At 43.0% G+C, this 24424-nt stretch overlaps 1 protein-coding gene across 11 annotated transcripts in view; it reads right to left on the reverse strand.

Moving 5' to 3' along the window:
* NCKAP5 (NCK associated protein 5) overlaps positions 1 to 24424 on the reverse strand; it is a 652533-nt gene that overhangs the window by 221082 nt on the left and 407027 nt on the right. For 10 of the 11 annotated variants that reach the window (XM_075933271.1, XM_075933270.1, XM_025178767.2 and 7 more), the window contains one exon: positions 18869 to 18959. In XM_075933271.1, the coding sequence (XP_075789386.1) occupies positions 18869 to 18959 (91 nt within the window). The remainder of the gene's footprint in view (positions 1 to 18868; positions 18960 to 24424) is intronic. The other variant, XM_025178765.2, reaches the window with a different exon arrangement.

The raw sequence follows: 24424 nt of genomic DNA on the forward strand, positions 1-24424 counted from the left end.
AGGGAGCATTTTGCCAAGGGTTCAAATGGCAGTTTTGTTACTGTGATGAGTATCAGTTCCAAGTCCCAGGTAGGAGCAAGAGGATTAAAATTAATCAGTCCTTTAAGAAACCTTTTTGAAACAGGGTGTTCAAATACAGAGAAACTGTCAATCGGAGGACAAAACGCTGCCAGCACAGCTAGGTGAACTCTGAGGGAGGAAACTGACAGACCTTGTTATTTCAGCTGAAGGATGTAGCCGAGGATCGTATGAAGAGGAGCAGCAGACGGTTGGATATTGCTACTCACATACGAAGCTGTAAATTGCTTCCATTTATAAAGGTAGGTATTTTGAGCGGTCTGTCTACTGTGAAGCAAGACATTCTGAGGATGGAGAAAACTGGTTGGGAAGTGGGTAGGGAGGTTGTAGAGACATGTGATAGAGATAGGGAAACCAGATCTGTTTTGCCCATACTAGGACTGTTAGAATCACCTGGTCCCCATCTGACTCGATCTTTCGGAGGACCCTGGAGATGAGCAGAATAGGAGGAAAGGCATAATATCACATGAGTGTCCCATGTGATAAGAAAGACGGCACCCAGGGAAGCATGCCTTACATCAGAATACCAAGTGCCCCCAATATTATTCCAGGGCGGAGGTATCAGAAAGAGGTCTACAGACGGAAACCCCCATTGGTGGAACGACCATGTAGGACTTGCGTATGAATTTCTCACTTGTGGTCTACTGCAAATTGTTGGCCGAGAGTGTCCACAGTAGTATTTTGAACCCCAGGGACGTAAGATGCAATGATGTTGATGTTGTGGATACACCAGTTCCAGAGACGTACCGCCTCCACACAGAGGGATCAAGATTGGGCACTCCCCTGACGATTGATGTAAAACATTGTGGTTGTGTTGGTGGTGAGGATGCAGACCATGGAGCCCCGGATGTGCTGAAGAAAGCATCTGCAAGCATTGTGCATCACACAAAGCTCTAGCAAGTTGATATGCAGTTGGGACTCATGGGTGTACCATCTTCCCTGAGCAACATGGTTTTGCAGGTTCACGTCCCAACCAAGAAGAGAAGCATCTATGGTTGGATGGCTGTGTCTGGTGGAATGGGATACCAGAGAGGAGATTCTCTGATTTGGTCCATCATCACAGCGAAATGAGGATCCTTGAGGAAATCAAAACCTGCTTGTGCACTTGGTGTTTGGATGGAGTGTACACTGAGGTGAGCCAGTGTTGGAAGCAACAAAAATGCAGTCGCGCATGCCAGACCACATCTGTCATGGCAGCCATATGGCTCATGAGCCGAAGACAGGTAAGTATGGTCACAGTGGGACTAGACATTGTGACCGAAACTTAGCTCTTTATGGCCTTGAAACACTGGTATGGAAGGAATGTTTGTGCTGCCCTGGAATCTAGGCAAGCTCCTATGAACGCCAGAGACTGGGTGGGACATATGGTAGTTTTTTGCCAAGAGATTCAAAGTATCTCCTGATGAACAGAAGCATGTTCTTTGTGTCTTGCTGGGACGGGTCTTGTATGAGCCAATCACCAAGTAAGGAAAAATCATGATACCTTTGCAGGATAGATATGCTACGGCTATGGCCAGAGTCTTTGAGACGACTGGGGTGGACAAAAAGATGAAAGGAAGAACTCGGTATTGGAAGTGCTCTGAGATGACTGTAAAATGGAGAAAACATCTGTGCAATGGGTGTATGGTGAGGTGGAAATAAACATCCTGAAGGCTGTGGATTGTGAACCAGTCCCCCTTGTCCATTGCTGGAATGACTGACAAGAGTTTAGTCATTATGAAGCATTGCTTGCGGAGGTATTTGTTCAGCTGGCAAAGACTGAGGAAGGATCTCCAGTCACTTGTTCTCTTCTCTGTGAGAAAAACTCGGACCTGCGGCATTGGGATGAGCCTGATACCATCAGTGGAGCACCCATGGGCACTTCACTGGAAGAAGAACTTATTTGCTATCAGAGTGTCTTGTGTCAGTGGCCTGTCAAACAAAAAAATGACTACAAGGAGGTCAAGGCTCTTTGTAACTGGAGTGGCTGGTTTCTTTATGAGTAATTGCTGGTGATGGGACCCACTCTTGGTCCTGATTGTATTAAAAAAGTACCTGCTTTATAACTAACCCATTGCTCAAAATGCTGTAAGTGCTAAACTAGATAGTGCTGAGAGATTTAAACACTCAATCATACAAATCTATTTAAGTGGTAAAAATGCTAGAGTCCTGTCTATATTTGATGTACCATTGTTGGCTGCTATTTGTAATACAGATACTAGTTTTGCTTACACACATGCTAGGGAAAACTAGCTTAGTAGATAGATGTCTCACCTCCTCCCCCTAGGTAAAATTAAGAAATGCATAACAAAGAAAAAGCAATACTTCATTCCTGACACTCATTGTCTGGCTACTAATAAGGAAACATTTGTAAAATTATCCCCTCTCAGAGAAATTAAATCTTATCTCCATGATTATCACAGCCAGATTGTGCTCAATGTGCATTTATGTGGAAAATCAAGCCAGTTTCATTCCCAGTCGTAGTGAGGCTCCTGCAGGTGTAAACCATGTCCTTATATCAGCTTCAGAGGTTGAACTATGAAATGCCATCTTCTATGTTTTTGGTTACAGTCTCTTCAATTTTTCAGCCCTGGACTTTATTAAAAATAGTGGATTGATCACTGATTTAAACTCATAGCAAGTAGAGATCTGATGTGGCAACACTGCTTCAGAAACAGATCTATCACAGGAATGAAACAGACAAAAAGCATATGACATAGGATAACAACATTTTTTTGTGCAGCAGAAAAGTACCTCTGCTAGATTATAATCATGCGTACACATAACTCCAATTAACAAAAAACCTGCATGCCATATTTACCAACACATAGTTAGCAAAGGTGAGTATATTGTAAAGTAACATTAATACTAGCACCTAGTGAGTATCTGCCCCCAATTATTTAAAAGTGAAAGCTTCTTCTCTAGAAGTTATCAAAATGCACTGAGATGCCTCCTAGGTTTCCATACATTCAGTTCTTTTTGAGCCTTCTCTGCTGTTCTAAATGCATGCACTTGATCTCAATACTCTCTACATGTCACTTTACAAAACATCCTACAAGGTAATTGATGTAATAATTCATTTTGTAAGTTGTTTCTTGCAATGTTGCTGTACTGTTTTGGTACAATCCTATACAATGTACTTTAAATGTTATTTCTGCTGCAGACCTTCCAGTGTTGAGCACCATTCTTCACTATGAGACTACGTCTACATTGCATCCCTCTTGTGCAAAATCCTATGCAAATGAAGTGCAGATTAGCATATTTCTGTACTTCATTTGCATAATTAATTAGGGGGCATTTTTGCACCTAAAAAAATGAGGAAGAATGGCTCTTGCGCAAGAGGGGGTTTTCACACAAAAAGGACCTGTGTAGACAGCTCCTTTTTATGCAAAACCCTCTTGCGCAAAAAAAAACAACCCCATATTAATTATGCTAATGAAGTGTGGCAATACCCTAATCTGTGCTTCATTTGCCTAGGCTTTTGCGCAAGGGGGATGCAATGTAGACGTAGTGTGTGACATGGAAGAAGAATGCTCAGGCTGCAGATATGGATAGTGAATATATGTGGGATTTCTTCCCAGGAAGTCTTCACAGGGCCATGAGACACATAGTCCAGGGCTGTGCAACAACTCACTCAAGTAATTTGACTGGACACATTGAAAAAAGGCAGTAATTGCTCCCAGTGATATTTGCTTAGAAATTCCAACAAGCCTGAGAATTCAACAAGCTCATCTCATTCTTAGTGGCATCCAATTTTTCCCCAAAGCCTTATTGTCCTAATCACCAGATAAGATTCTTGCCTCATCACGTTCTAGCTCAGGCACTCTTAAATGTGCCTTTTGAATTTTAATAGCAACCTCATGTATTTTTTGTAACCTAGGACGCCCAACAGGACCTGAAGTGCATCAAGGCATTTTTATATACTAAGTCCAACCCTCATGACAGTGAGAATCTGTTGAATTAAAGATGTATCTCCACTGACATGCTTTGCAGAGGGGCAGATGATGAGGTCCAAATAACATCAACTTTTCTGCTACGTGAATTTTTTTTAAGTTTTCTATTTGCTTATAGTAATCCTTTCCATCTATTAAATTCTGTGACCCAGGTCTGGACAGCATATTGTAGCTAAGCAAAAGTAACTAAGCAATCAATTTAGAATGCAGAATAACTACAACAAGAGAAAATGAGACATTCAGTATAAATTAGCTATCTGCTTTGAAATCAACATATGCCTCCTATGATGTTTCTTATTTTGAAATCTATTTATTCACTTGTTTTATTTTCTGCTGGCAGTGGGGTGTAGTAGAATATTCTTTGCTTTAGACAGCACATCAACAAATACAGTAATAATGTTTTCTTGTTTATATTTTTGTTCAGTAGAAGCTGACCACGTATGAAGGAAAAGAAAAGGATTCACATAAATCAGAAGCTGAAACATCCCAAATTGTTCATAGTTTAACATTACTGCTGTCAGGCAAAACATATAAAATTCCTCTTTTTCATCTATGGATTTGACTTACAAAGTGAACAGAGTGAGCAGTAAAATCCCCTAGATTAAATGTGTATGATGGATAAGAGAACAAAGTGTTTTCTTTATGTCTCTAATATGAACCCATGACCACTTGCATATCAATCTAAATCTACTACACATTATTCTTCATTGAAAATACTCCTAAATGTTACAGGCTATCATCCTTATTGAAGAGTTCTGCAGAGTTACATTAATAAATTTTCTGATGATGCTTTTATTGCCTGTTCTATCATCAAACATTTATTCCTTTTGAAAAAGTTCAGATTTAGAAGGCATATAAAGTAAATGGAAGCTGCACAGTGAAATGAAAAATTGAGAAAAACTTCAGACTAATCCTAATTAAATGGCCAAAGCAGAATGAATAGCTTGTTAGATGGTGTCACTGAGGTGTGGGGAGTCACTGCGCCCTGCACCCCCATCTACCATATGTGACTCTCAGCCAACAGGTAGAACAGGTGTATTAGTCAACAGGGATACAGTGTAGAACAGACTTGTCAGCACAGTAATCAGAAGCAGACAGTACAATCCATTATGAGGAAAGGGGGCTCGGAGCCAAGGACCCTGACTTCCCTCGCTGCACCCCAAGCCAGCAAAGACTAACTTACACACTCAGCAGCATTTCCCAGCCCTGCAGTCAGCCTTGCCTCCAGCCTTTGTCCTGTTTGCTTGGCAAAAGGTGTCACCTGGTCACACCTCTGCTCACACCCCATCCCGGGCTAAGGTTACTGAAAGCATCAGCCATTGTGTATGTGGGGAAGTCTATCACACTGAAAATCCCACCACCATCTAGGTATTGGTGCAATGTCCATGGAAACTGAGGCACACACATGGGGTTACTACAAGACAGTAGAAATCACATGCAACATAACAAGAGAAATAAAATCCCCGCAATTCCCACTTCATCACAGATGGCTAATGGAATATGGAGTCTTTTGCCAATAGACCACTAGCTCAAATATGGGTTTGTAATGGCCAACAAGTAGAATAGCTGTTCAGTGACCCATATGAAATGAATTGCTTTTGGTCTTAGTCAGTCCATAGAAAACAGTTATTTACCTTGCAAACATTGCTACTGTACCTAGGACTTTGTTTTATCACCTCTAATACCATTAACTCACAGATATCTCCCCTACCCCACCTCTAATATCATTAACTCACAGGCATTTACCTTCCTTTCCTCCTCCCCTCCCCCCCGCATCCTTCCTCTGTTCTGTAATGCGATTTGTCCTTTTCATATGTGTTCATTTTTTTAATTGTATCCTTTGGTATATATGGTTGTGACTGTTTTCTTCCACTATTTGATCTGAGGAAGTGGGTTTGGCCCACGAAAGCTCATCATCTAATAAACCATCTTGTTAGTCTTTAAAGTGCTACATAGTCCTGTACGGGCTGGCTACGGTGCCCGTGCCAGGTGCAAGCCTGCCAGCACCCAGCCAGCAGACCCTGCACCTGGCATGGATCGAGCCAGCCACCCGATGCCCCCCAGCCCTCCCCCTCTTCCCTGGACCAGGCTGGCGGCTCCCGGGAGCTTGCCCGGGACCGCAAGAGGCGGGCACCCACCTGGGCTAGTGCGGCTTGGGCAGGAGAGTGGCCACCCCGGAGCAGGTGTGCATGAAAATCAAGGGGGTCCACTGAGACCCCCGACCCTGAGCCCTGAGCTTACAATGGCCGTCCTGGGTCAGACCAAAGGTCCATCTATCCCAGTAGCCTGTCTGCCGACAGCGGCCAACACTAGATACCCTGGAGGGGATGGACCGGAGACAGTGACCAAGCCATTTGTCTCGTGCCATCCCTCTCCAGCCTTCCACAAACTTTGGGCAGGGACACCACTCCTACCCCCTGGCTAATACCACTCCATGGACCCAACCTCCATCACTTTGAAGCCTGCTACCCATTCCTTTCCTTTGGTGTCCTCTAGTCCTTCTTTATGGGAACTCATGAAGACCTTTTCTGTATGCACCCTCTCCACCCAACTCCTGCTTTTAGAGACCTCTATCCTGTCCCCCCTCCATCTCCTCTTTTCTAAGCTGAGAAGTCCCAGTCTCTTTAGCCTCTCTTCATATGGGACCTGTTCCCAACCCCTGATCATTTTAGTTGCCCTCCCCTCTCCCAGCCTCTCTCTTCCCCTCTCCCACCTCCTTTTCCCAGTCTCCCCCAGTTTTGTTCAATAAAGACAGATTCCATTTTTGAACACAATTGTCCTTTATTTCGTACATCAAGAAAAAGGGCTAGGGAAGGGTAAGTGGAAGGAGGTGAGGGAGGAATGGGGTACGAGCCCCCGATGGGGAGGACTGGGCTGGCTCTGTGGGCTTCTGGGTGTGGAAGCTCTCCTGCAGCCCCCCAATTGCCCCCTCTCCCCAGATGGCAGCCTGCGGCAAGTGCAGCCGGGCTGATGGCCGAGTGGTGTAATGTGCCCAATGTGGGCACTCCGGGCACTCCAAGCCAGGACTGGTTTTCAAGCGGGGCACCCCTGAGAACTGTCTGTCCGGGGTGGGGGTCGGGACCCTTTAAGCACAGCCCTCGGCTAGCCTAAGTCCTCCTCTGATGCCCTGCCGGCACTGCTTCCAGCCATCCTTAAGCCCTGTTCAGGGTCCACTTAATGTGGACATGCTAGTTCGAATTAGCAAAACGCTAATTTGAACTAGTTTTTAGTTCTAGATGCGTTAGTTCGAATTAGCTTAGTTCGAATTAACTAATTAAAATTAAGTTAGTTCGAATTAGCGCTGTAGTGTAGACATACCCTGAATCTCCACCTAATGTTGCATGCATGCATAAGTTGGCAAAATATCCACTGTATTTGTACTCTATTATACAATGGCCCATTAAATTATTTCAAAATTGAAGCAAATTCCTTTTCTCACAAGGAAACTTATTTTAAAGCTAAAACGGAATATGGCATTTAACACGGCTGTAAGAATTGTGAGTCGCAAAATGTCTACAGGTAACTGAAGCAAGCAGAGCCAAATTCTACTCTGATTTAAATGTTTGATAAATCTGAAGAAACTGCAGTAAAGTCAATGCAATACAGAAACCAGAACCACTATGCCTCATGTGGAATTTAGATACAAAGCAAGCAGAGTATTGTAAATGAGGTTCTCTTTGGCAGGTACCATGAAATATTTGGTTGGCTGTAGAACCAATTGGACATGAAACATGAAATGCATTTTTTGGATGGGATTCTCAGCTGTCAACAGTGTCAGCACCATTTTGTGCATCCAATTTATCAGTGACAAGGCTTCAAAGGTTTGTTAGACCACCTAAATCTAAAAGTGGAGTTTCCATTTGTCTTAAGAAAGAGCTGCAGGAGCTAGAGGAAGCTTTGTTGGCTTTGTGGGCTACAGAGAAGGTGGTTATGATCAAAATTTCTCATACCTAGAAATCTATATAATGCAATAAATATTTGTCTATGACCAGAGCCATCCTTTCCGATATACAGATAAGCAGCTTCGTATGGCACCTGAATATTTGGAGCCTCACTGGTCTTAATGTCCACCTCTTCCTATCCCTGTTCTGTGGCTCTGCTTCCTTCAGATAGGATCTAGTTAACTTTAAAGTAAAAAAAAGTCTGCCAGATCTTTTAGTAAAACATTGAACCTGTAAAAGAGCCATTTAGGTGGTAATAAAGTCATTTAACAGGCATTTGCCAACCCCAGGCATATACAGTAGACTTCTGATAATCCGGCACCCTTGGAACGAGGGGGTGCCGGATTATCGGATATGCCGGAGTATCGGGAGGTACTCCGGCAGGGTGCTGTGACTGATCTGCCGGGATCCGCACTGCGTGGGCGTGTCGGCGGGGAACGACGCGGGGAGGGGCAAACCCTCCGCAGTGTTGCGGGGAGGCTGTGGAAGCCCCGCGGAAGCAGCTTGGAAGCAGGGAAACTTGTAAGCGGTGGTGGCGGAGAGGGGGCGAGAGACAGGCAGCTGTTTAAGGCGGGCGGGCGGGAGTGAGGGGGGGGCGACAGGGAGTGCTGCCTGCCTCTTGCCCCCTCTTACAAGTTTCCCCGCTTGCAAGCCGGCTGCGTGGGGCTTCCACTGCCTATCCACAACACGGCGGAGGGTTCGCCCCTTGCCGCGCCATCCCCCGCCGACACCCCCCACTCGCCCTCCCACCTTAAACAGCTGCCTGCTTCTCGCCCCCTCTCTACCGCCGCCACTTACAAGTTTCCCCGCTTGCAAGCCATCTGAGCGGGGCTTCCACCACCTCCCTGCAACATGGCAGAGGGTTCGCCCCTCACCACGCCATTCCCTACCAACGCCTCTCCCCCCGCCCGCGTGCCTGCCTGCCTTCCTTAAACAGCTGCCTGCCTCTCGCCCCTCTCCACCACCGCCTCTGGGCAGCTCCAATTGTTTGGCTGGCCAGAGCATTTCGGGGTTCCAGTTGGTGCTGGACTATCAGAAGTGCCGGACCACTGGATACCAGACAATTGGAGTTTTATTGTACTGTCAGTTTCTGAATTTACTGTCTTAATCGACAGGAACGTAGTTTCAATTTTGCTTTAAAATATTTTATTAGTGTGTTGCAGAAGATTATAACATCACATCTCTAAAACATCATCATTCTCCCCATTCTGGAATGCTATTGAGCACAGGGGCCTCAGTTTAATAGTACTGCATGGGACCCCATACATCCTAAGGACGGCCCTGTCTATGACTACAGAATTATAAAGGGCCTAATCTAAATGTGAACATTCTCAAATTTGGGATTGCATTATCCTGATTGGAACCTTCCCAGTTAGAATAATTAGCTTGAGATGAGAATTTGGATTCAAATCCATGATTCTGATCTGGGATGTTAACGATTACCTTAGAAAGCTTGGTTCTTCCCTTTTCTCTTGGCTGCTTTCTTTAATCTCAGAAGCAGCAATTAAGAAAGGAGAGAAAGTTAAATCTAATTTAGCTGCCTCAGAAATATGACCAAGAATTTTCGAGAAAAGGCATAACAATATCTGTTAGCCCTAAGACTGTCCTTTAAGAAATATTTGGATTAAATTTGTAGCTGAAGTTGTAGTTCATACTATAGGCTTTTAAAAAGTATCCTGCAAATTCCCTTTTATTAATTAACACATCTGTAATGAAAGTAGCAACAAACTATTTTTAGAACAAACAATACCAGTATAAGGTTGTTCAGTCTATAAAATGATAATATTCCCAATTGAAAAACTTGATGAATATATCACTTCTTGCTATGTTGCTAAACAAAAAAATGTATAACACAGTTTTGCAAACTTGTTAAAAATATTATATTAACTATAAATATACGTTATATTTACATATAATATTTTATACTTCTATAGCACCTTCCATTCAAGGATCTCAAAGTGCTTTGCAAACCTCAGTAAATCATACGTCACAGCCACAGAAGGTACCATTTAATTAATGTTACAAAAAGAGACATTTATGAACATAGAAGTTAAGTGACTTGACCATCTGGGAAATCCATACTAAGAATCCATACCTACGAAAAGAAACCAGGTTCTACCATGTTTCCACTCTTATGCGTTAGCAATAAGACAATGCATCTGTCACAGCTTAGAAGTGCTGCAAAAACATAACTGTTTTTCAGCTGAGGTGGAGACAAGTTTAAGAGGCAGATGCTGAACGATATAGGCAAACAAGATTGCAGCCTGGGAAAAGCAGCCAACTGATTGTCATATCTGGACTTTATTTATCACCAGCCATTGGGGACATGACCCTCAGCAGAGAATCTGTAGGCCATCCCAGGAGGATTATCTGCAGGCATTAGAGCAGCATGAATCAGCTTAGGTGGGCTGTGAATCTGGCTGTGTAATTTTTCAAAGCTCTTGTGTCTTCATCTCTGAGTTATGGCTGTATGATAGGCACAGGTCCCAAGAAATGTGAATAGGCTGCTATTTTGTTCTTTGAAATGATTCCACAGAAAAGCTACAGAAAGAACGTCTGACTGAAATGAAATATAACGATAGTTTAGAGGAAAAGAGTCAGATCTGTCCGATATAGTGCTACCACTGCATGCTACTTAGTCTTTGCCAGTCCTTGCAATGTACAGATGGAACAGCCTGGGAATGAGAAAATAACTTCTCTTCTAAGGAACAGGTACATATACAGCATATTTTAAATCTAGAGCTAGGTCTAGGCTGTTAGACTTCACCGTGTTATACATAGCTCTACATAGTTGTTGCCGTATGACACTGAATAATAAGCAGACAAGAGCAAAGGAACTGGAAAGCTTGGGCAGGCATATTCTTTGATCTGAAAATTTAGTTTTAAATTATGTATATTAACATCACTCTCCCTTTGATACATGAAACTAAGGTCTATTTATGAAAATTCAGGGAATACACAAAGCTTGCACCAGAAGAAGCTAGAACAGAAACTATCAGTAGGAGAAACTATCCTGAGGGCTATTTGTGGCAGAGGAAGACACAAATTTCTACTCTGCTTAGTGGAGCCAATGGAGCTCCGAAAGTGGGCAAAGCTGGCTAAGTCTCATAGTAGAGTGTAAAGTTGTTCTCCCCATCCTCCTAAAGGAGGTGGCAGGGAAAAAATCCAATAGACCTCATGAGCTGTGAATTTGCTCTGTGGGACAGCAGGCCAGGGTTGTGTAACCCCCTCACTGCATTATGAGCAATTTGGGTCCTTTATCTTCTCTATCGTCTGATATAGATGCTATGGCATTCCTGACCTCAGTTCAAACATGTGAAGAGTTAGGATGAAATAAATAGAAGTCTCTGATACCTCATGCAATTTTGACCTTATACATGAAACCAGTTAAATATATGCATATATCTTTAAAACACGAATGGTACACTACTGCACCATTGTCTCAGGTGTGTTACCAGGAAGAAGTCAAAGCCAGGTACTTTCTTCAGGGCTTATAAAACCCTCTGTATCTGCCTTGCCCTACCAGCAATCTGCTTCCAATCATAGCCTCCCTTTGAAACCGAAAGCATTTCTGGAGTTCTGTTACTGAAACATTAAAATTTGGTGTCACGCCATAATTTTATATAGGTGTTTTATATAGGTATAAAAAGTAAGGAGACAAGTTTATTTTTTGATCAATGGGACGACCTGACCCTTACCTGGGGTGAATGCTTTTGAAACAGAGGCAGCTCAGTTTCTGCCTTAAAAAAAAATGCAGCTCATCTGAGTTTCTGCATTAAAAAAATCCCATTTCACTCAGGGACAGGTTTAGACTTTTAAATGTAACTAGAACCCTCTTTTTCAACACCAGAATCTATTTCAACAGTTGCTTTCATCCAAGTCAAAGACAATGACCGTCCACCTCTTCTTCTGATTCTCCAGGGTCCGGGTCTTCTGCCAGGCAGCAGATTTGACACTAATATCAAGAGTGCAAGAGATCCACCCCAAGATTGTAAGCACTTCGGTCTAGTTCCAAACCCTTCTGACAATTCCCCACCCCCCATTACCCAGGGATTTTTAGGGAATGTCTCATAAGACACAGATAAAATAAAAGGTTCACTTCCTCTTCTAACTCACAGCAGCAGAGAGTGTCCCTTTAGAGTTCAGGAGAAGTGTGACTTATTGCCATTATGTTCTCACCCCAAAGAAGAAAGGCTGCTGATATCCCATTCTGGATCTTAGACGCTTCAAAAAATGCACCTATCATTTCAAGTCCAGGTTGACAACTGGATTTTGTAACTCCCTCATTAGAGCCTCAGGACTGGTTTACAGCTCTTGATCTACAAGATACCTATTTCCAAGCCTTTATTAATCCAACCCACAAGATTCCTAGGGGGAACAGTACATGGTCTAGGACAGAGGCAGGGAAACTATGGCCTGCTGGCCAGATCCAGTCTACCAGGCTTTTGCACATGCTCAGTTGGGACTCTCAGGTAGGCTCCCTGCCTGCCACAGCCTGAGGCCTCTCAAAGCGGCCAGTTGCTGGGGCTATGTGCCCCTCTGTGCTTGCACACTCAGAGGGAGGGGAGGACAGGAGATTTTGCATGGTGCCCCCACCCCCACCATAATCCTCACAGCTCCCTGCTGGGCTCCAGGGGCTCTCCTGCAGGTTGCAATGCTAAGCAGCATATTGCTTGTTGCTCTGTCCCTATCAGGGAGCAAGAGGAAAGTGCACAGCTCAGTTTCCTCTTACTCCTGGCTGCCAAGGGCAGGAGGAAGAGGAGTGAGTGATCCAGTCTGTGCATTTTCCTTTCACCCTCTAAGAATGAGGGCAAGCAAGCAACAGGCAGCATGGTAGGAATTGGAGGGTAAAACCCTCCTGTCCCCCATAAAGGCCGTGTCCAGACTCAGGGGTTTTTTCAGGAAAAGTAGCCTTTTCCCGAAAAAACTTCCCCTGCGTCCAGACTCAAGCCGCGTTCTTTCGAAATTATTTCGAAAGAACGCGGCTTTTCTTTCGATGGCGGTAAACCTCATTTCACGAGGAAGAACGCCTTCTTTCGAAAGTTCCTCTTTCGAAAGAAGGCGTTCTTCAATGTAAAGAGGCCGTCTTCGAAAGAGAGCATCCAGACTCGCTGGGTGCTCTCTTTCGAAAAAGCGGATTTTTCTTTCGAAAGATCCGCCTGCAGTCTAGACGCGATCTTTCGAAAGAGGCTCTTTCGAAAGATGCTTTCGAAAGAGCCTCTTTCGAAAGAAGCCTGCAGTCTAGACATAGCCAAAGGATGCCCTTGCCCCTCTGCACTCGCTCTTACCAGACACCAACCCTCTGCTTTGTGCTCCAGTCCGGATACCTGCACCCCTACACTCTGCCCTGAGTCCCTCCTCACAACCTCACCTAAATTCCTGCATCCCCCACAGCCCTGACTCCTGTACCCACATCTCCACCTCCTGCTTTGAGCTCCTCCACGCCCACCCACTCTGCCATAAGCCTCCTGCACTCCACCTCGCACTTAAATTTCTTATAATGTCATATTGCACCTCCCCCCCCAAACTTCCTGCCATGAGCCCCCTGGGAAAAGGGGAATAGAACAATACCTTTAAGAAATTTAAGTTACTTTCAACCATGGGTGCTTGTGAGCCAAAAGCAGGATCCATGTAGATAACACATTTCAAAGTACAACAGAAACTGTGGTGGGAGTAATTTCTCCATTGTTTTTATATGAAAGAGAATAGCTTTTACTTGAAAACTGTCCCATTTTAATATGAAATTTGTCCTTTTTTAAAAAAAAGTCCATTTAGGAAACGCTTTTGTGAAAATGAGCCTATTTTCTGGTTCATAAAGTAATGTTAAAAGCCTTGTATTCATCATCTAAAGGTATGTGTATATTTTCCAGCACAGGTAAATCCTAGAAGTAACAAGGTTCCTGAAGCTAGCACAGGTCAAGCTAGTCACCTGAGTACAAACCCGCTCACCATACTTGGGTTGCTAGCCCCAAGCTGCTGTCTGTGCTACCCCAACTATATTGCTATTTTTAATACACTAGCTTGAGCAGAACTAGCACGCATTTCTCTAGCTGCACTGAAAAGCATGCGCCCAGCTGCAGTGTGGACATAACCAACGTTTATATATTTTCTGTCAATCCCAGTACTTTTATGGCTCCCATCACTGTGATTTCTTTAACATCATGTGAGGCAGGGAAATATTATTATCATCATTTAACGATGAACAATTAATTAAACGGCTTGCCCAACGTCACATGCGAAGTCTGTGGCAGAAACAGGAATACTGCTCTGGTAACCAACATAATTAAAGATTAATCTTTAATTACAAATTGTGTCACATGATTAAACCTCCAGGAAACCTCCACAGATACACACAAGCAAAATTGGCAACCCTAGCTCAGGAAGAAAATATTAAAGCAACAATTGCAAAATGTCTCGCTGAGAAGGAAATATAGCAAGAATAGTAAGAATCCAATCAGGAGCTCTTTAATGATCTTCAAACTAAAAAAGAATCACACAAAAAGTGGAAACATGGACACATTGCTAAGGAGGAGTACCACAGAATAGCATAACCATCTGGTCAGGGAACATCAAATACACAACTACAAAATGGGGAATGGACACTGGCAATGTCGGTACTGCTGAAAAGGATCTGGGGGTTAGAATGGATTACACAACCAAGGTTCCCTCTAAAGTGGGCAGCAGCATGGCCCCATAGCTGAGTCATGAGCCCTTCCTAGGAGCTCAGGGACGCTGCGCACAGAGCTGCCTTGCTGGGGGAGGGGCAGTTCTCCTTCAGTGACAGCAGCAACTCCCTGCTAAGGACAGAGCAGTGAGTCCCTCCCAAGTGGTGTAGTGGGGATGTGTCTGGAAACTTTGCAACTCTTTTGGAATGTTGGGGGTTTTTCACTCTTAACTAACAGAAAAGAGCTCATTTCAAAGCAAATGATCATTGTGTATGATGATTGGAGGCCAAAGACTCAAAAACATTCCTGGTTCTTTGTCATCAATGAAAAAGTCCATGTGGGCAGTCAGCTGGAAGCTGTCAACTTGTTTTCTGTGAAAAGCCACAAGTATGGATTCAAGGAAAGATCCTTCATATCTAGACTGTTTGGATTTTTATAGGAAATTCTAATATTTGGGAAACCGGCAGCATAATATACCACTGCCACCACTTGGAATTACAAACTGTGACCCACTGATGCATATATTTTACCTGTTTTAGCATTTATATAACTTTCATTTCCTTTTCTTAGCTAATAAACCTCTAGTTAGATTACTATACGATTAGCTGTCAATATTGTCACTGCTGCAAGATCTAGAGTACCAATGGATCTGGAGTCACTGAGGCTGTGTCTAGACTACATGCCTCTGTCGTCAGAGACACGTAGATTAGACACATAGGCAAAGTCAAATGAAGCCGCGATTTAATTGATCGCGGCTTCATTTAAATTTACATGGCTGCCGCGCTGAGCCGACAAACAGCTAATCAGCTGTTTGTCCGCTCAACGCGCTAGTCTGGACGCTCCCCTGCTGACATCAAAGCCCTTTGTCAGCAGCCCCGTTATTCCTCATGGGATGAGGTTTACCGGGGCTGCCAACAAAGGACTTTGATGTCGGCAGGGGAGCGTCCAGACTAGCGCACTGAGCGGACAAATAGCTGATCAGCTGTTTGTCGGCTCAGCGCGGCAGCCATGTAAATTTAAATGAAGCCATGATCATTTAAATCGCGGCTTCATTTAACTTTGTCAAAACAACAAATCTACATGGCTCCGTCGACGGAGCCATGTAGTTTGAGACGTACCCTGACTGGTCTCTTGGGACTTGGAGCAACCTGATACGATGTGATCTTTTAATCTGAGAAACCTTTGATCACAAACTCCAGTTTTTCCTGGTAGCAAGATAGACTGGAGTCCAAGGGGACTGTGTTTGTATCCCTGGTAAGACTGGGATAAGGATCCAGGAGTTCACATGTGGTCTTACTGCACTGAAAGAAGGGTGTATATCAAAATGACAAGGTAACCTCTAAGATTTTATTTTTATATGTTACTTCCAATGGTGAAACATGTTGCTATATAAAAAAATGGGATTTTTTTTAGCATGCCTCACATATGACAGCTTTGTATTGCACAGAGTATTTGTAATACAAACCATGACAAATTTATCTAACTTCTGTTTATAATTTATGTGCCTAATTGGATTTTGGTAATTTATTCATAAAATTATTAGTGACTATTCAAATACCTTGTGAGTTTTTAAGAAAATGAATTCTCTGCAAACTATTTGCTGTGGTGATGCCTTCAGCTATTGGCAGTTGCTTGTTATGACTGGTCACCTGAGTTACAGGATGACAAACACTATATACATCTAGTAGACTCTTCCAGCACGAAATAACAAATAACCATATTGTGTGAATGTCCTTGCTGGCATGTGAACACAGGAATTCAAATAGTCCTCAAAATCTGAGCAAACAAAAACCTATTTTTGTGAAATCTTGCAGAAAATTGAACAAAGTGATATGGATGTGGCTGAAATTAAAACTAATTCAGAGTAAGTAAAATGTTCAAGAACTATTTTCCTCATTTTTTACCCTTCTGTTCATCACTGAATATCATATAATGTACTAGGCTGGCCATCCTTTCAAGATAAAAATAAACTTTCTGAGCATGATTTTTATATAACAAATAAATGGAACAATAATATATATATATATTGCAATTAGAAAGGACCTCCCATAAAAGATTCCCAGTTTTAAATTATTTAAGCAGCAGAACAACACTGTGTGAGGCTAGCTACTATTTGTATCCACTGTTTACAGACAAACTAAAGTACAGACAGGTTAACAGAGACTTTTGTGATTCTTAATCATTTACTGTAAAAACGAAATTGCACAATCGCTCTCTAACATTTCTTTCCATGTCAGTTATTTGAACATACACATATCTTTAGATTAAGTCTTAAACGTCTATGATTCCAAAGCCTCTGATTAAACGTGACTTTTATTTAGTTTTAAGGCTTCATTTTACTCTGTCCTCATCCACTGGTTGTAATAAGGAACATGAGACTATCTGTGCACAGTTTTTCACAACTGTTTCATTATCTGGAGAACTGCAAAATAGGTCATCTTTCTACATTTTATTTCTTGTAGGACTGTTAGTAAAGGTATGAATACGCACTAAGGCCTGGTCTATCTGACCAAGGAAATGCAACTATTAAAAATATCGAGATTGTCCTTATTAAATATTTCAATAAGTGACATTTCAGAACGTCATTGTAAATGGGCAGAATATAGTTCAACAAATTCAAAAGAATCTGAAGACCCTCAGTTATTTCAAATATCATGTTCTTCTGTGGTGAAGTAAAATTGTAATAAATCATAAGCCACAGTATAAACTCCCTCTCTCAACTTGGCTCTTCCATGTTTTTTCCTCTCCAGAACTATCTCTACTCTACCCCTTAGCTCTCTCTTTTCAAATGAGATATTTCCTTCTCTGCATCCCAGGTTCAAGTGACAAAGCACACCTACCACACAATTCAGACAAACTTGTGCAGCTTTATACAAGGTTGTATGTCCTCTAAAAATATGGATCCACAAAACAGTGCTGTGATAGTATAGTGATAAAATCTTGTAATTTAGGCACTCTAGAATAATTTATCATAATAAATTATTATGTTTATTAGGGGGGACATGATAGCAGTTTTCAGATATCTAAAAGAGTATCATAAGGAGGAGGGAGAAAAGTTGATCATCTTGGCCTCTGGGGATAGAATAAGAAGCAATGGGCTTAAACTGCAGCAAGGGAGGTTTAGGTTGGACATTAGGAAAAAGTTCCTAACTGTCAGTGTAGTCAAACACTGAATAAATTGCCCAGGAAGGTTGTGGAATCTCCATCTGTGGAGATATTTAAGAGTAGGTTAGATAAATGTCTATCAGGGATGGTCTAGACCAGGCATGTCCAAAGTCCGGCCCGCGGGCCAATTGCGGCCCGTGTTCCGGTTTAATACGGCCCCCCAGGTAATTTGGCAATATCTATCTTTTATGGCCCCCAACGAATCCATATGTATTGAGATGAATACATTGTAAAATCTCAGTTAATGTCAGTTGGTCTAAATCAGTTATAAATATATTTGGACACAATATGTATACTTGGTGTTATGTTCCTGTTCATATTTTTTGAACTTAAAATTGACAGACAACCTTTATTATCAATAATATGTAATGTACTTTACAATGTTCCTGACATATATTTCAGCTTCCTGGATTTTTTTTTCATCTGGCCTTCAGATATGAAAGGCAGAGTGATTTAATACCTGTTTAGATTTGTCATCCATGTGACGGAATGAAAAGTATGCCGTTTGCAATAAACTTTGCATAAAATAGTTAATTTGCATTTAATTTTAATGGTTCAAAGAATGTCAGGCAAAATGGCCGGCCCTCACGCATGTTCACTTCATCAAATCTGGCCCTCTTTGAAAAAAGTTTGGACACCCCTGGTCTAGACAGTATTTGGTCCTGCCATGATGGCAGGGGACTGGACTCGATGACCTCTCGAGGTCCCTTCCAGTCCTAGTATTCTATGATAAATTTCATGTTTTTTAATAGGGCTTAAAATTTGGTTCATGTTTCCCTTGTGAAGCATGCAACAATCAAAATAATAAAGCAAAGAGGTTTGGGGAGGGAGGGCAACTTGGGGAGGGTAGGTTTAGCAAGAAGATAAAAATGTAACTTTGGAAAGAGAAATCCTTAAGCAGTCAGGAGAGAATATATGGAGAGAGTAAGGAGGAACCAGGTATGTTAAATTATTTAATAACAGATTATCAACATTTATAACTCATAAACATAGAACAAAAATACTTGGACATGGATATTAGAAAAATAGAGCCATCACTGGTTAGGTTTTTTTTAATTCATGTAAACATATTAAAAGTCATCAATACCTGATATACCTTCATGATATTAACTGTTCCTTCTCCATTCTGCTCTGGAGGCCCTTGATTCTGTAGTAGATTTTTCACTGTCTCCTCCATCCTGGACAATGAAAATATGAAAACATTTGAAAAGGTTAAAAATCTCAGCATGTGGATAAGACATGTAGTTTAGGACCATTTAAAAAACAAAATACTTCATTCTACTGCCTGCTAACAAATTAATATTCATAGGGTAGCCTTGTCTTGGAACTTTCTTAGCTTCTACACTTGAGCCTATGATTAACACATTCAAAGTGTTAATTTATCTTTTGCGTGTATAGAGTAGTGAGAGCTACCTTTTTATCTGAGCTACAAAGGCAGTTTAACAAACATCAGAGAACATATGCAGCTTTCAAGCATCTTCTAGATGTCTGTGTTGTTGCCAGGGGAGCAGAAAGCATTGCCAAGACCCTGAGCAAGGTGGGTAGCTATCTTTGCGCTCCCAGAAGGGGTGGGGCCTTGGGTGGAAAGGACAGGGCTGGGGGCAGCCAGTCACCCAGAATGCAGTACTACTGCTGTGGTAGCAGTGCTAATAGCCAGGAGATCCTTTTAAATCACCAGATCCTGGGGCAGCTGGTCCTTTTGCTACTCTTGTCAGCAAGCCTAGTTGTAGCAACGGCAGAATGATAAAAAGTAGTGCTATTTTTAAAAATCATTCATAATTTTCCTCAAAAGTGAAATAACACAACTTTTGTGAGTACTGCTGAATTTCTAGTCAGTTGTGCATAATATGGGCAGTTCTTCTCCAAAGAAAATTCCTGATCTGGAGTCCTTTATTCCCAAGATATGTTAAAGAATAATTACAATACTCTTTCTCATAATTTCCCGCACTGTGTGTACATTTGGTTTGCATTCAAAGAAAATATCACAACTAGAACTCTGTGAAAATGGGTCAGAAAAATTTACAAGTGTATCGATGATTCCCCTTCTGAAGGATTGCGAAAGTGGATATATCTTACTCCTCCCATTCCCGCAAAGAGGTTAAGAGCAGAAAATAGGCTGTTGATCTCAGGACTTTGTAAAGGGGTAGGGGTGCAGGCCAGCTGGCTCCATAAAAAGTCTGGCATAAAAGATCACTGAGCCTCCTTTTAAATGATCATCATAGAATCATCACAAAATTCCAGAACTGGAAGGGACCTTGAGAGGTCATCAAGTCCAGTCCCTGTCCTCATGCTATGACCAAGCACTGTCTACATAATTCCTGATAAATGTGTATCTAACCTGCTCTTAAAGATCTCCAGAGATGAAGATTCCACAACCTCCCTAGGCAATTTATTCCAGTGTTTAACCACCATGACAGTTAGGAAGTTTTTCCTAATGTCCATCCTAAACCTATGCTGCTGCAATTTAAGTCCACTGCTTTTTGTTCTATCATCAGAGGCCGAGGAAAACAATTTTACTCCCTTCTCCTTGTGATACCCTTTTAGGTACTTGAAAACTGCTATCATGTCCCCTCTCAGTCTTCCCTTTTCTAAACTAAACAAACCCAATTCTTTCAGTCTTCTCTTGTAGGTCATGTTTCTAGACCTTTAATCATTTCTGTTGCTCTTTTCTGGACTTTCTCCAATTTCTCCACATCTTTCCTGAAATGTAGTGCCCAGAACTGGACAAAAGCAGAGGTAGAACTGGGCAGTAATCCAGTTCCATAAATAATAAAACTGATTATCACACTGTTTTCACACAATTTTGTCTTCAGTTGTGTGTTGTTACATAAAAAAGAGAGGAAAAAGTTGGAGTTTGAAGAGATCTGTGTCCCCCCCCTTCACTTTAATCCTGTACATGTAGCAGACACCAAATTAGAAGTTCAATATTAAAGCAGCAGCAGCAGTAGCAGGATTCTGTATGGTCCTGCCTCAAAAAGGGGTTGAAGTGAGCTGTCATTGATAAAAAGCCACCAATGTAGTGAAGAGATTAAGGAGTAGGAATGGGGAGCAAACTAGTTGACCTAGAAGAGAAGGTTTGTCTGATGTTTGTTAAACTCCCTTTGTAGCTCAGATAAAAAGGCAACTCTCACTACCCTATAAATGTAAAAGATAAATCAACACATTGAATATGTTAATCATAGACTAGAATATAGAATGAAGTAATGAAGTTCAGAATGAAGTAAATGCCAACTTGATTTCCTCCTGGAGCTGAGGATTGAGCATAGGTTGTGCTGCAGCAGGAGTTCCTGAAGAAGTTCTAACCAACTAATCCAGAATGTTGAGAGACTAATTTAGACATAAGTCTTGAAATGGGTGCTAGCTGGTGTGAAGGGAAGTAGCGTGCAAGGACTATGGCTCGTTCTTCTAGAGAGGTACAAGTGTGCTCGTTGGTAACCCTTCCCCACAATTACATCCCATGCTGGACTGGACACAATCTGGCACTATAACATCAAGAGAATTTAGTCAATCTCAACTCAGACGTTAAAAAAAGAAATAATGATGATGCTCTTATGCTGGTAGGTTACCATCACGCATGCCAATGACTGATCTGCAGTCACAGCTGATGGGCATGCTGGCTACACTTAATTCAAGCTGAATGGAAGAAGCATTGAAATTCCTTTATAGTGCAAGATAGCATGAGATAATGGAAGTCACTGTCCAAGGCACTAGGCCACATGCAGGCTTAACCATACATTACGGAGGTTTAGGTTGGACATTAGGAAAAACTTCCTAATTGTCAGGGTGGTTAAACACTGGAATAAGTTGCCTACGGAAGTTGTGGAATCTCCATCTCTGGAGATATTTAAGAGCAGGTTAGACAGACATCTACGTGGGATGGTTTAGACCAGTGGTGGCCAACCTGCGGCTCACGAGCTGCATGCAGCTCTTTGATGGAAAAATTGTGGCTCTCGATTAAATTTTTTTTATTAAAAAATTATCATCAGACTGGCCACTCGGCACAAGGTTGCTCAGGGCCAGGCCACTCTGAGCCACATTCCAGTGTGTGCTCATGGCCACCACTCCGCTCATGCTCACTCCCCTCCGCCACGCACGCTTGGCATCCCAGCCAGAGCATGCTCACGGTCAGTCCCTTGCACTCGGCATCAAAGCCAGCGTGTGCTAAAGGCCGGCCACTCAGCGCACGTGCCCTGCACCTGCAAGGAGAGGCACATGGCGGTAGTGGCGGCAGCAGTGCCCTCCTAGAGGGAGACACACATGGCAGTAGCAGTGGCAGTTCCGGAATCCAGGCATTAGGTTGGGAGAGGAGAAGGGTTGAGTTAGAGTGGGGGGCAGGGTGCCTGGTTCTGGGGAAAGGAGGGGAGGGGGATTGGATTAGAGGGGGGGCCGGCTCTGGGAGAGGTGAGGGGGATTGGGTTAGAGTGGGGAGGTCCTGGATCTGGAGGAGGGGATGGGGACCCGGTGAAAGACGGGCGGGGGGAGGAGTGGGAATCCTGGTATTGCATGCCAGCTCCAACTTCTCAGGAAGCACGCAGCTCTCATGGGGAACAGAGGGGGTACGTCTACACTACATGCCTCTGTCGGCAGAGGCATGTAGATTTGTTTATTCAGCAAAGGTAAATGAAGCCGCGATTTAAATGATCACGGCTTCATTTACATTTACATGGCTGCCGCGCTGAGCCGACAAACAGCTGATCAGCTGTTTGTCAGCTCACCGCGGCAGCCATATAAATGTAAATGAAGCCGTGATCATTTAAATCGCGGCTTCATTTACCTTTGCCTACAACCCTAATCTACATGCCTCTGCCGACAGAGGCATGTAGTCTAGACACAGCCAGGAAGAGCACGCACTTCGCAGCACTCTGTCCTCTGTCCCCACCAGCACAATTGAGGCCACATTAGTGAGGATTGGTTTTTTTTGGAGGGGTTGTTTTTTGCATCTCACTTGTGTGGCCCCGACTCAAAACAGGTTCCTCGCCCCTCTCATAAATGAAGACAGTGCTGAAACATTTTGTGTTTGACATAATATTTTATTTAAAAATGAAGCCTGGCCAACAAGCTCCCAATTGTAGCCAAGCCCCCATCTGGCTGCAGCATCATAATACACCTGCACCCTCCCAGACCTCAAACCTGAGCCTGTCATACACTGGAATCCCCTGTCCTAAGCCTCTCACATCCCCAAACTCCTTCATCCCCACATCCCCAGTCTTCTGTCACAACACTCCTGCACCATCCACACACTGCAAATCTGTGTCCTGAGCCCATCTTACTCCCAACCTTCCTGCCCTGTGCCTCTCATGAACCCTAACCCAAACTCCTGCACCCTCACAGCGGTTTGCTCAGCACCCTAACCCTCTACCTGACCCCAGCACTTTCCAACCTGGAGTCCCCTCTCTGAGCCAGCATCCTCTTCTCTACTTCCTCCTGCACCCAAATTCCCTCCCAGAGCTTGTCCCTCTCACCTTTTCCCCTTTTTTGTGATGGTATGCCCTGGGACGGCGTACCGGCACCTATTTTCACCCGTTTTCTCCCGGTGCTGGGTTTTTTTTTTAGCTCAACAACTTTCCTCCCCAGTACGTGGCTCTTCACACTCTATCCACCGCTATTTTGGCTCTTCGTCTCTAACGGGTTGGCCACCCCTGGTCTAGACGGTACTGAGTCCTGCCATGAGGGTAGGGGACTGGACTTGATGACCTCTTGAGGTCCCTTCCAGTTCTAGTAGTCCACGATTAAGCCTGGTGGGACATTAAAAGCCCATAGGGACTGATTGCTAGTACGGAGGATAGGGCTTTGATTGGCTGCAGCTTTGTCTAAGTGTGTCAGAAACAGAAAACAGGCAGAGAGCCAGAAAAGCTTTTCATGAGTGTGGCATCTGATAGGTAGCAGATAGTACAGGAGAGGAATTGTGAGTAAGGCAACAACCTGTCCCTGCTTATTCCTACTGAGTCCACAAAAATAGGACTTTGTGAACCTTTTTTTTGTAAATGAAGGTGACTCACCAAAGAAATACCTGACTCTTTTAATCAATGGAAAGAACCCAGAAAGGCCCCAAAGGTGCTGGCTAACCACATAGGACAAGGAATAATAGTACCCTCCTCACGTATCTTTTTTGCCCTGGGTTGTCATTCCAGTCTTTTGGTTTGATCAGAATTAGTTACTAATCTAATGACAACATTCCTGCTTACTTTGTTCCTTCCTTTAAAGTCAGATAGCAACATCCTACTTCCTGAGAAGCAGGCATTGTGATGCACTGATCCTAGTCAGATGCCCAGTGACATTTCACTTATTTTTATTATTTTTTTTAGTTAATGTGCATGTTTTTGCATTGCCAGAATGCTCACGGAATAGTTGAACCATCTGTTCACCAAATGTGAATAAGAACAAGCCAGTTTTAATCTCCAGTGCAGACAGTGGAACATAGTTTTTCAGTTGCAGACTGGAGCCATTTCTGCTCATCAGCTGACCTTAATCAGAGTCTTTTTACTCATGAGGCCAAATCCTTTTGCTTTGGAACATAATCCATAAAAGAAGAGTACATCTATTTTCATTCCTAAAATGTGAACCAATCATTTTTACATTTATTAGTATAGCAGGATCTCTTTCTATTGATACATTTATAATAGTATGAATAGCCCATGAAAAT

Source organism: Pelodiscus sinensis, chromosome 7, assembly GCF_049634645.1.
Source record: "Pelodiscus sinensis isolate JC-2024 chromosome 7, ASM4963464v1, whole genome shotgun sequence".
Lineage (NCBI taxonomy): Eukaryota > Metazoa > Chordata > Testudines > Trionychidae > Pelodiscus > Pelodiscus sinensis.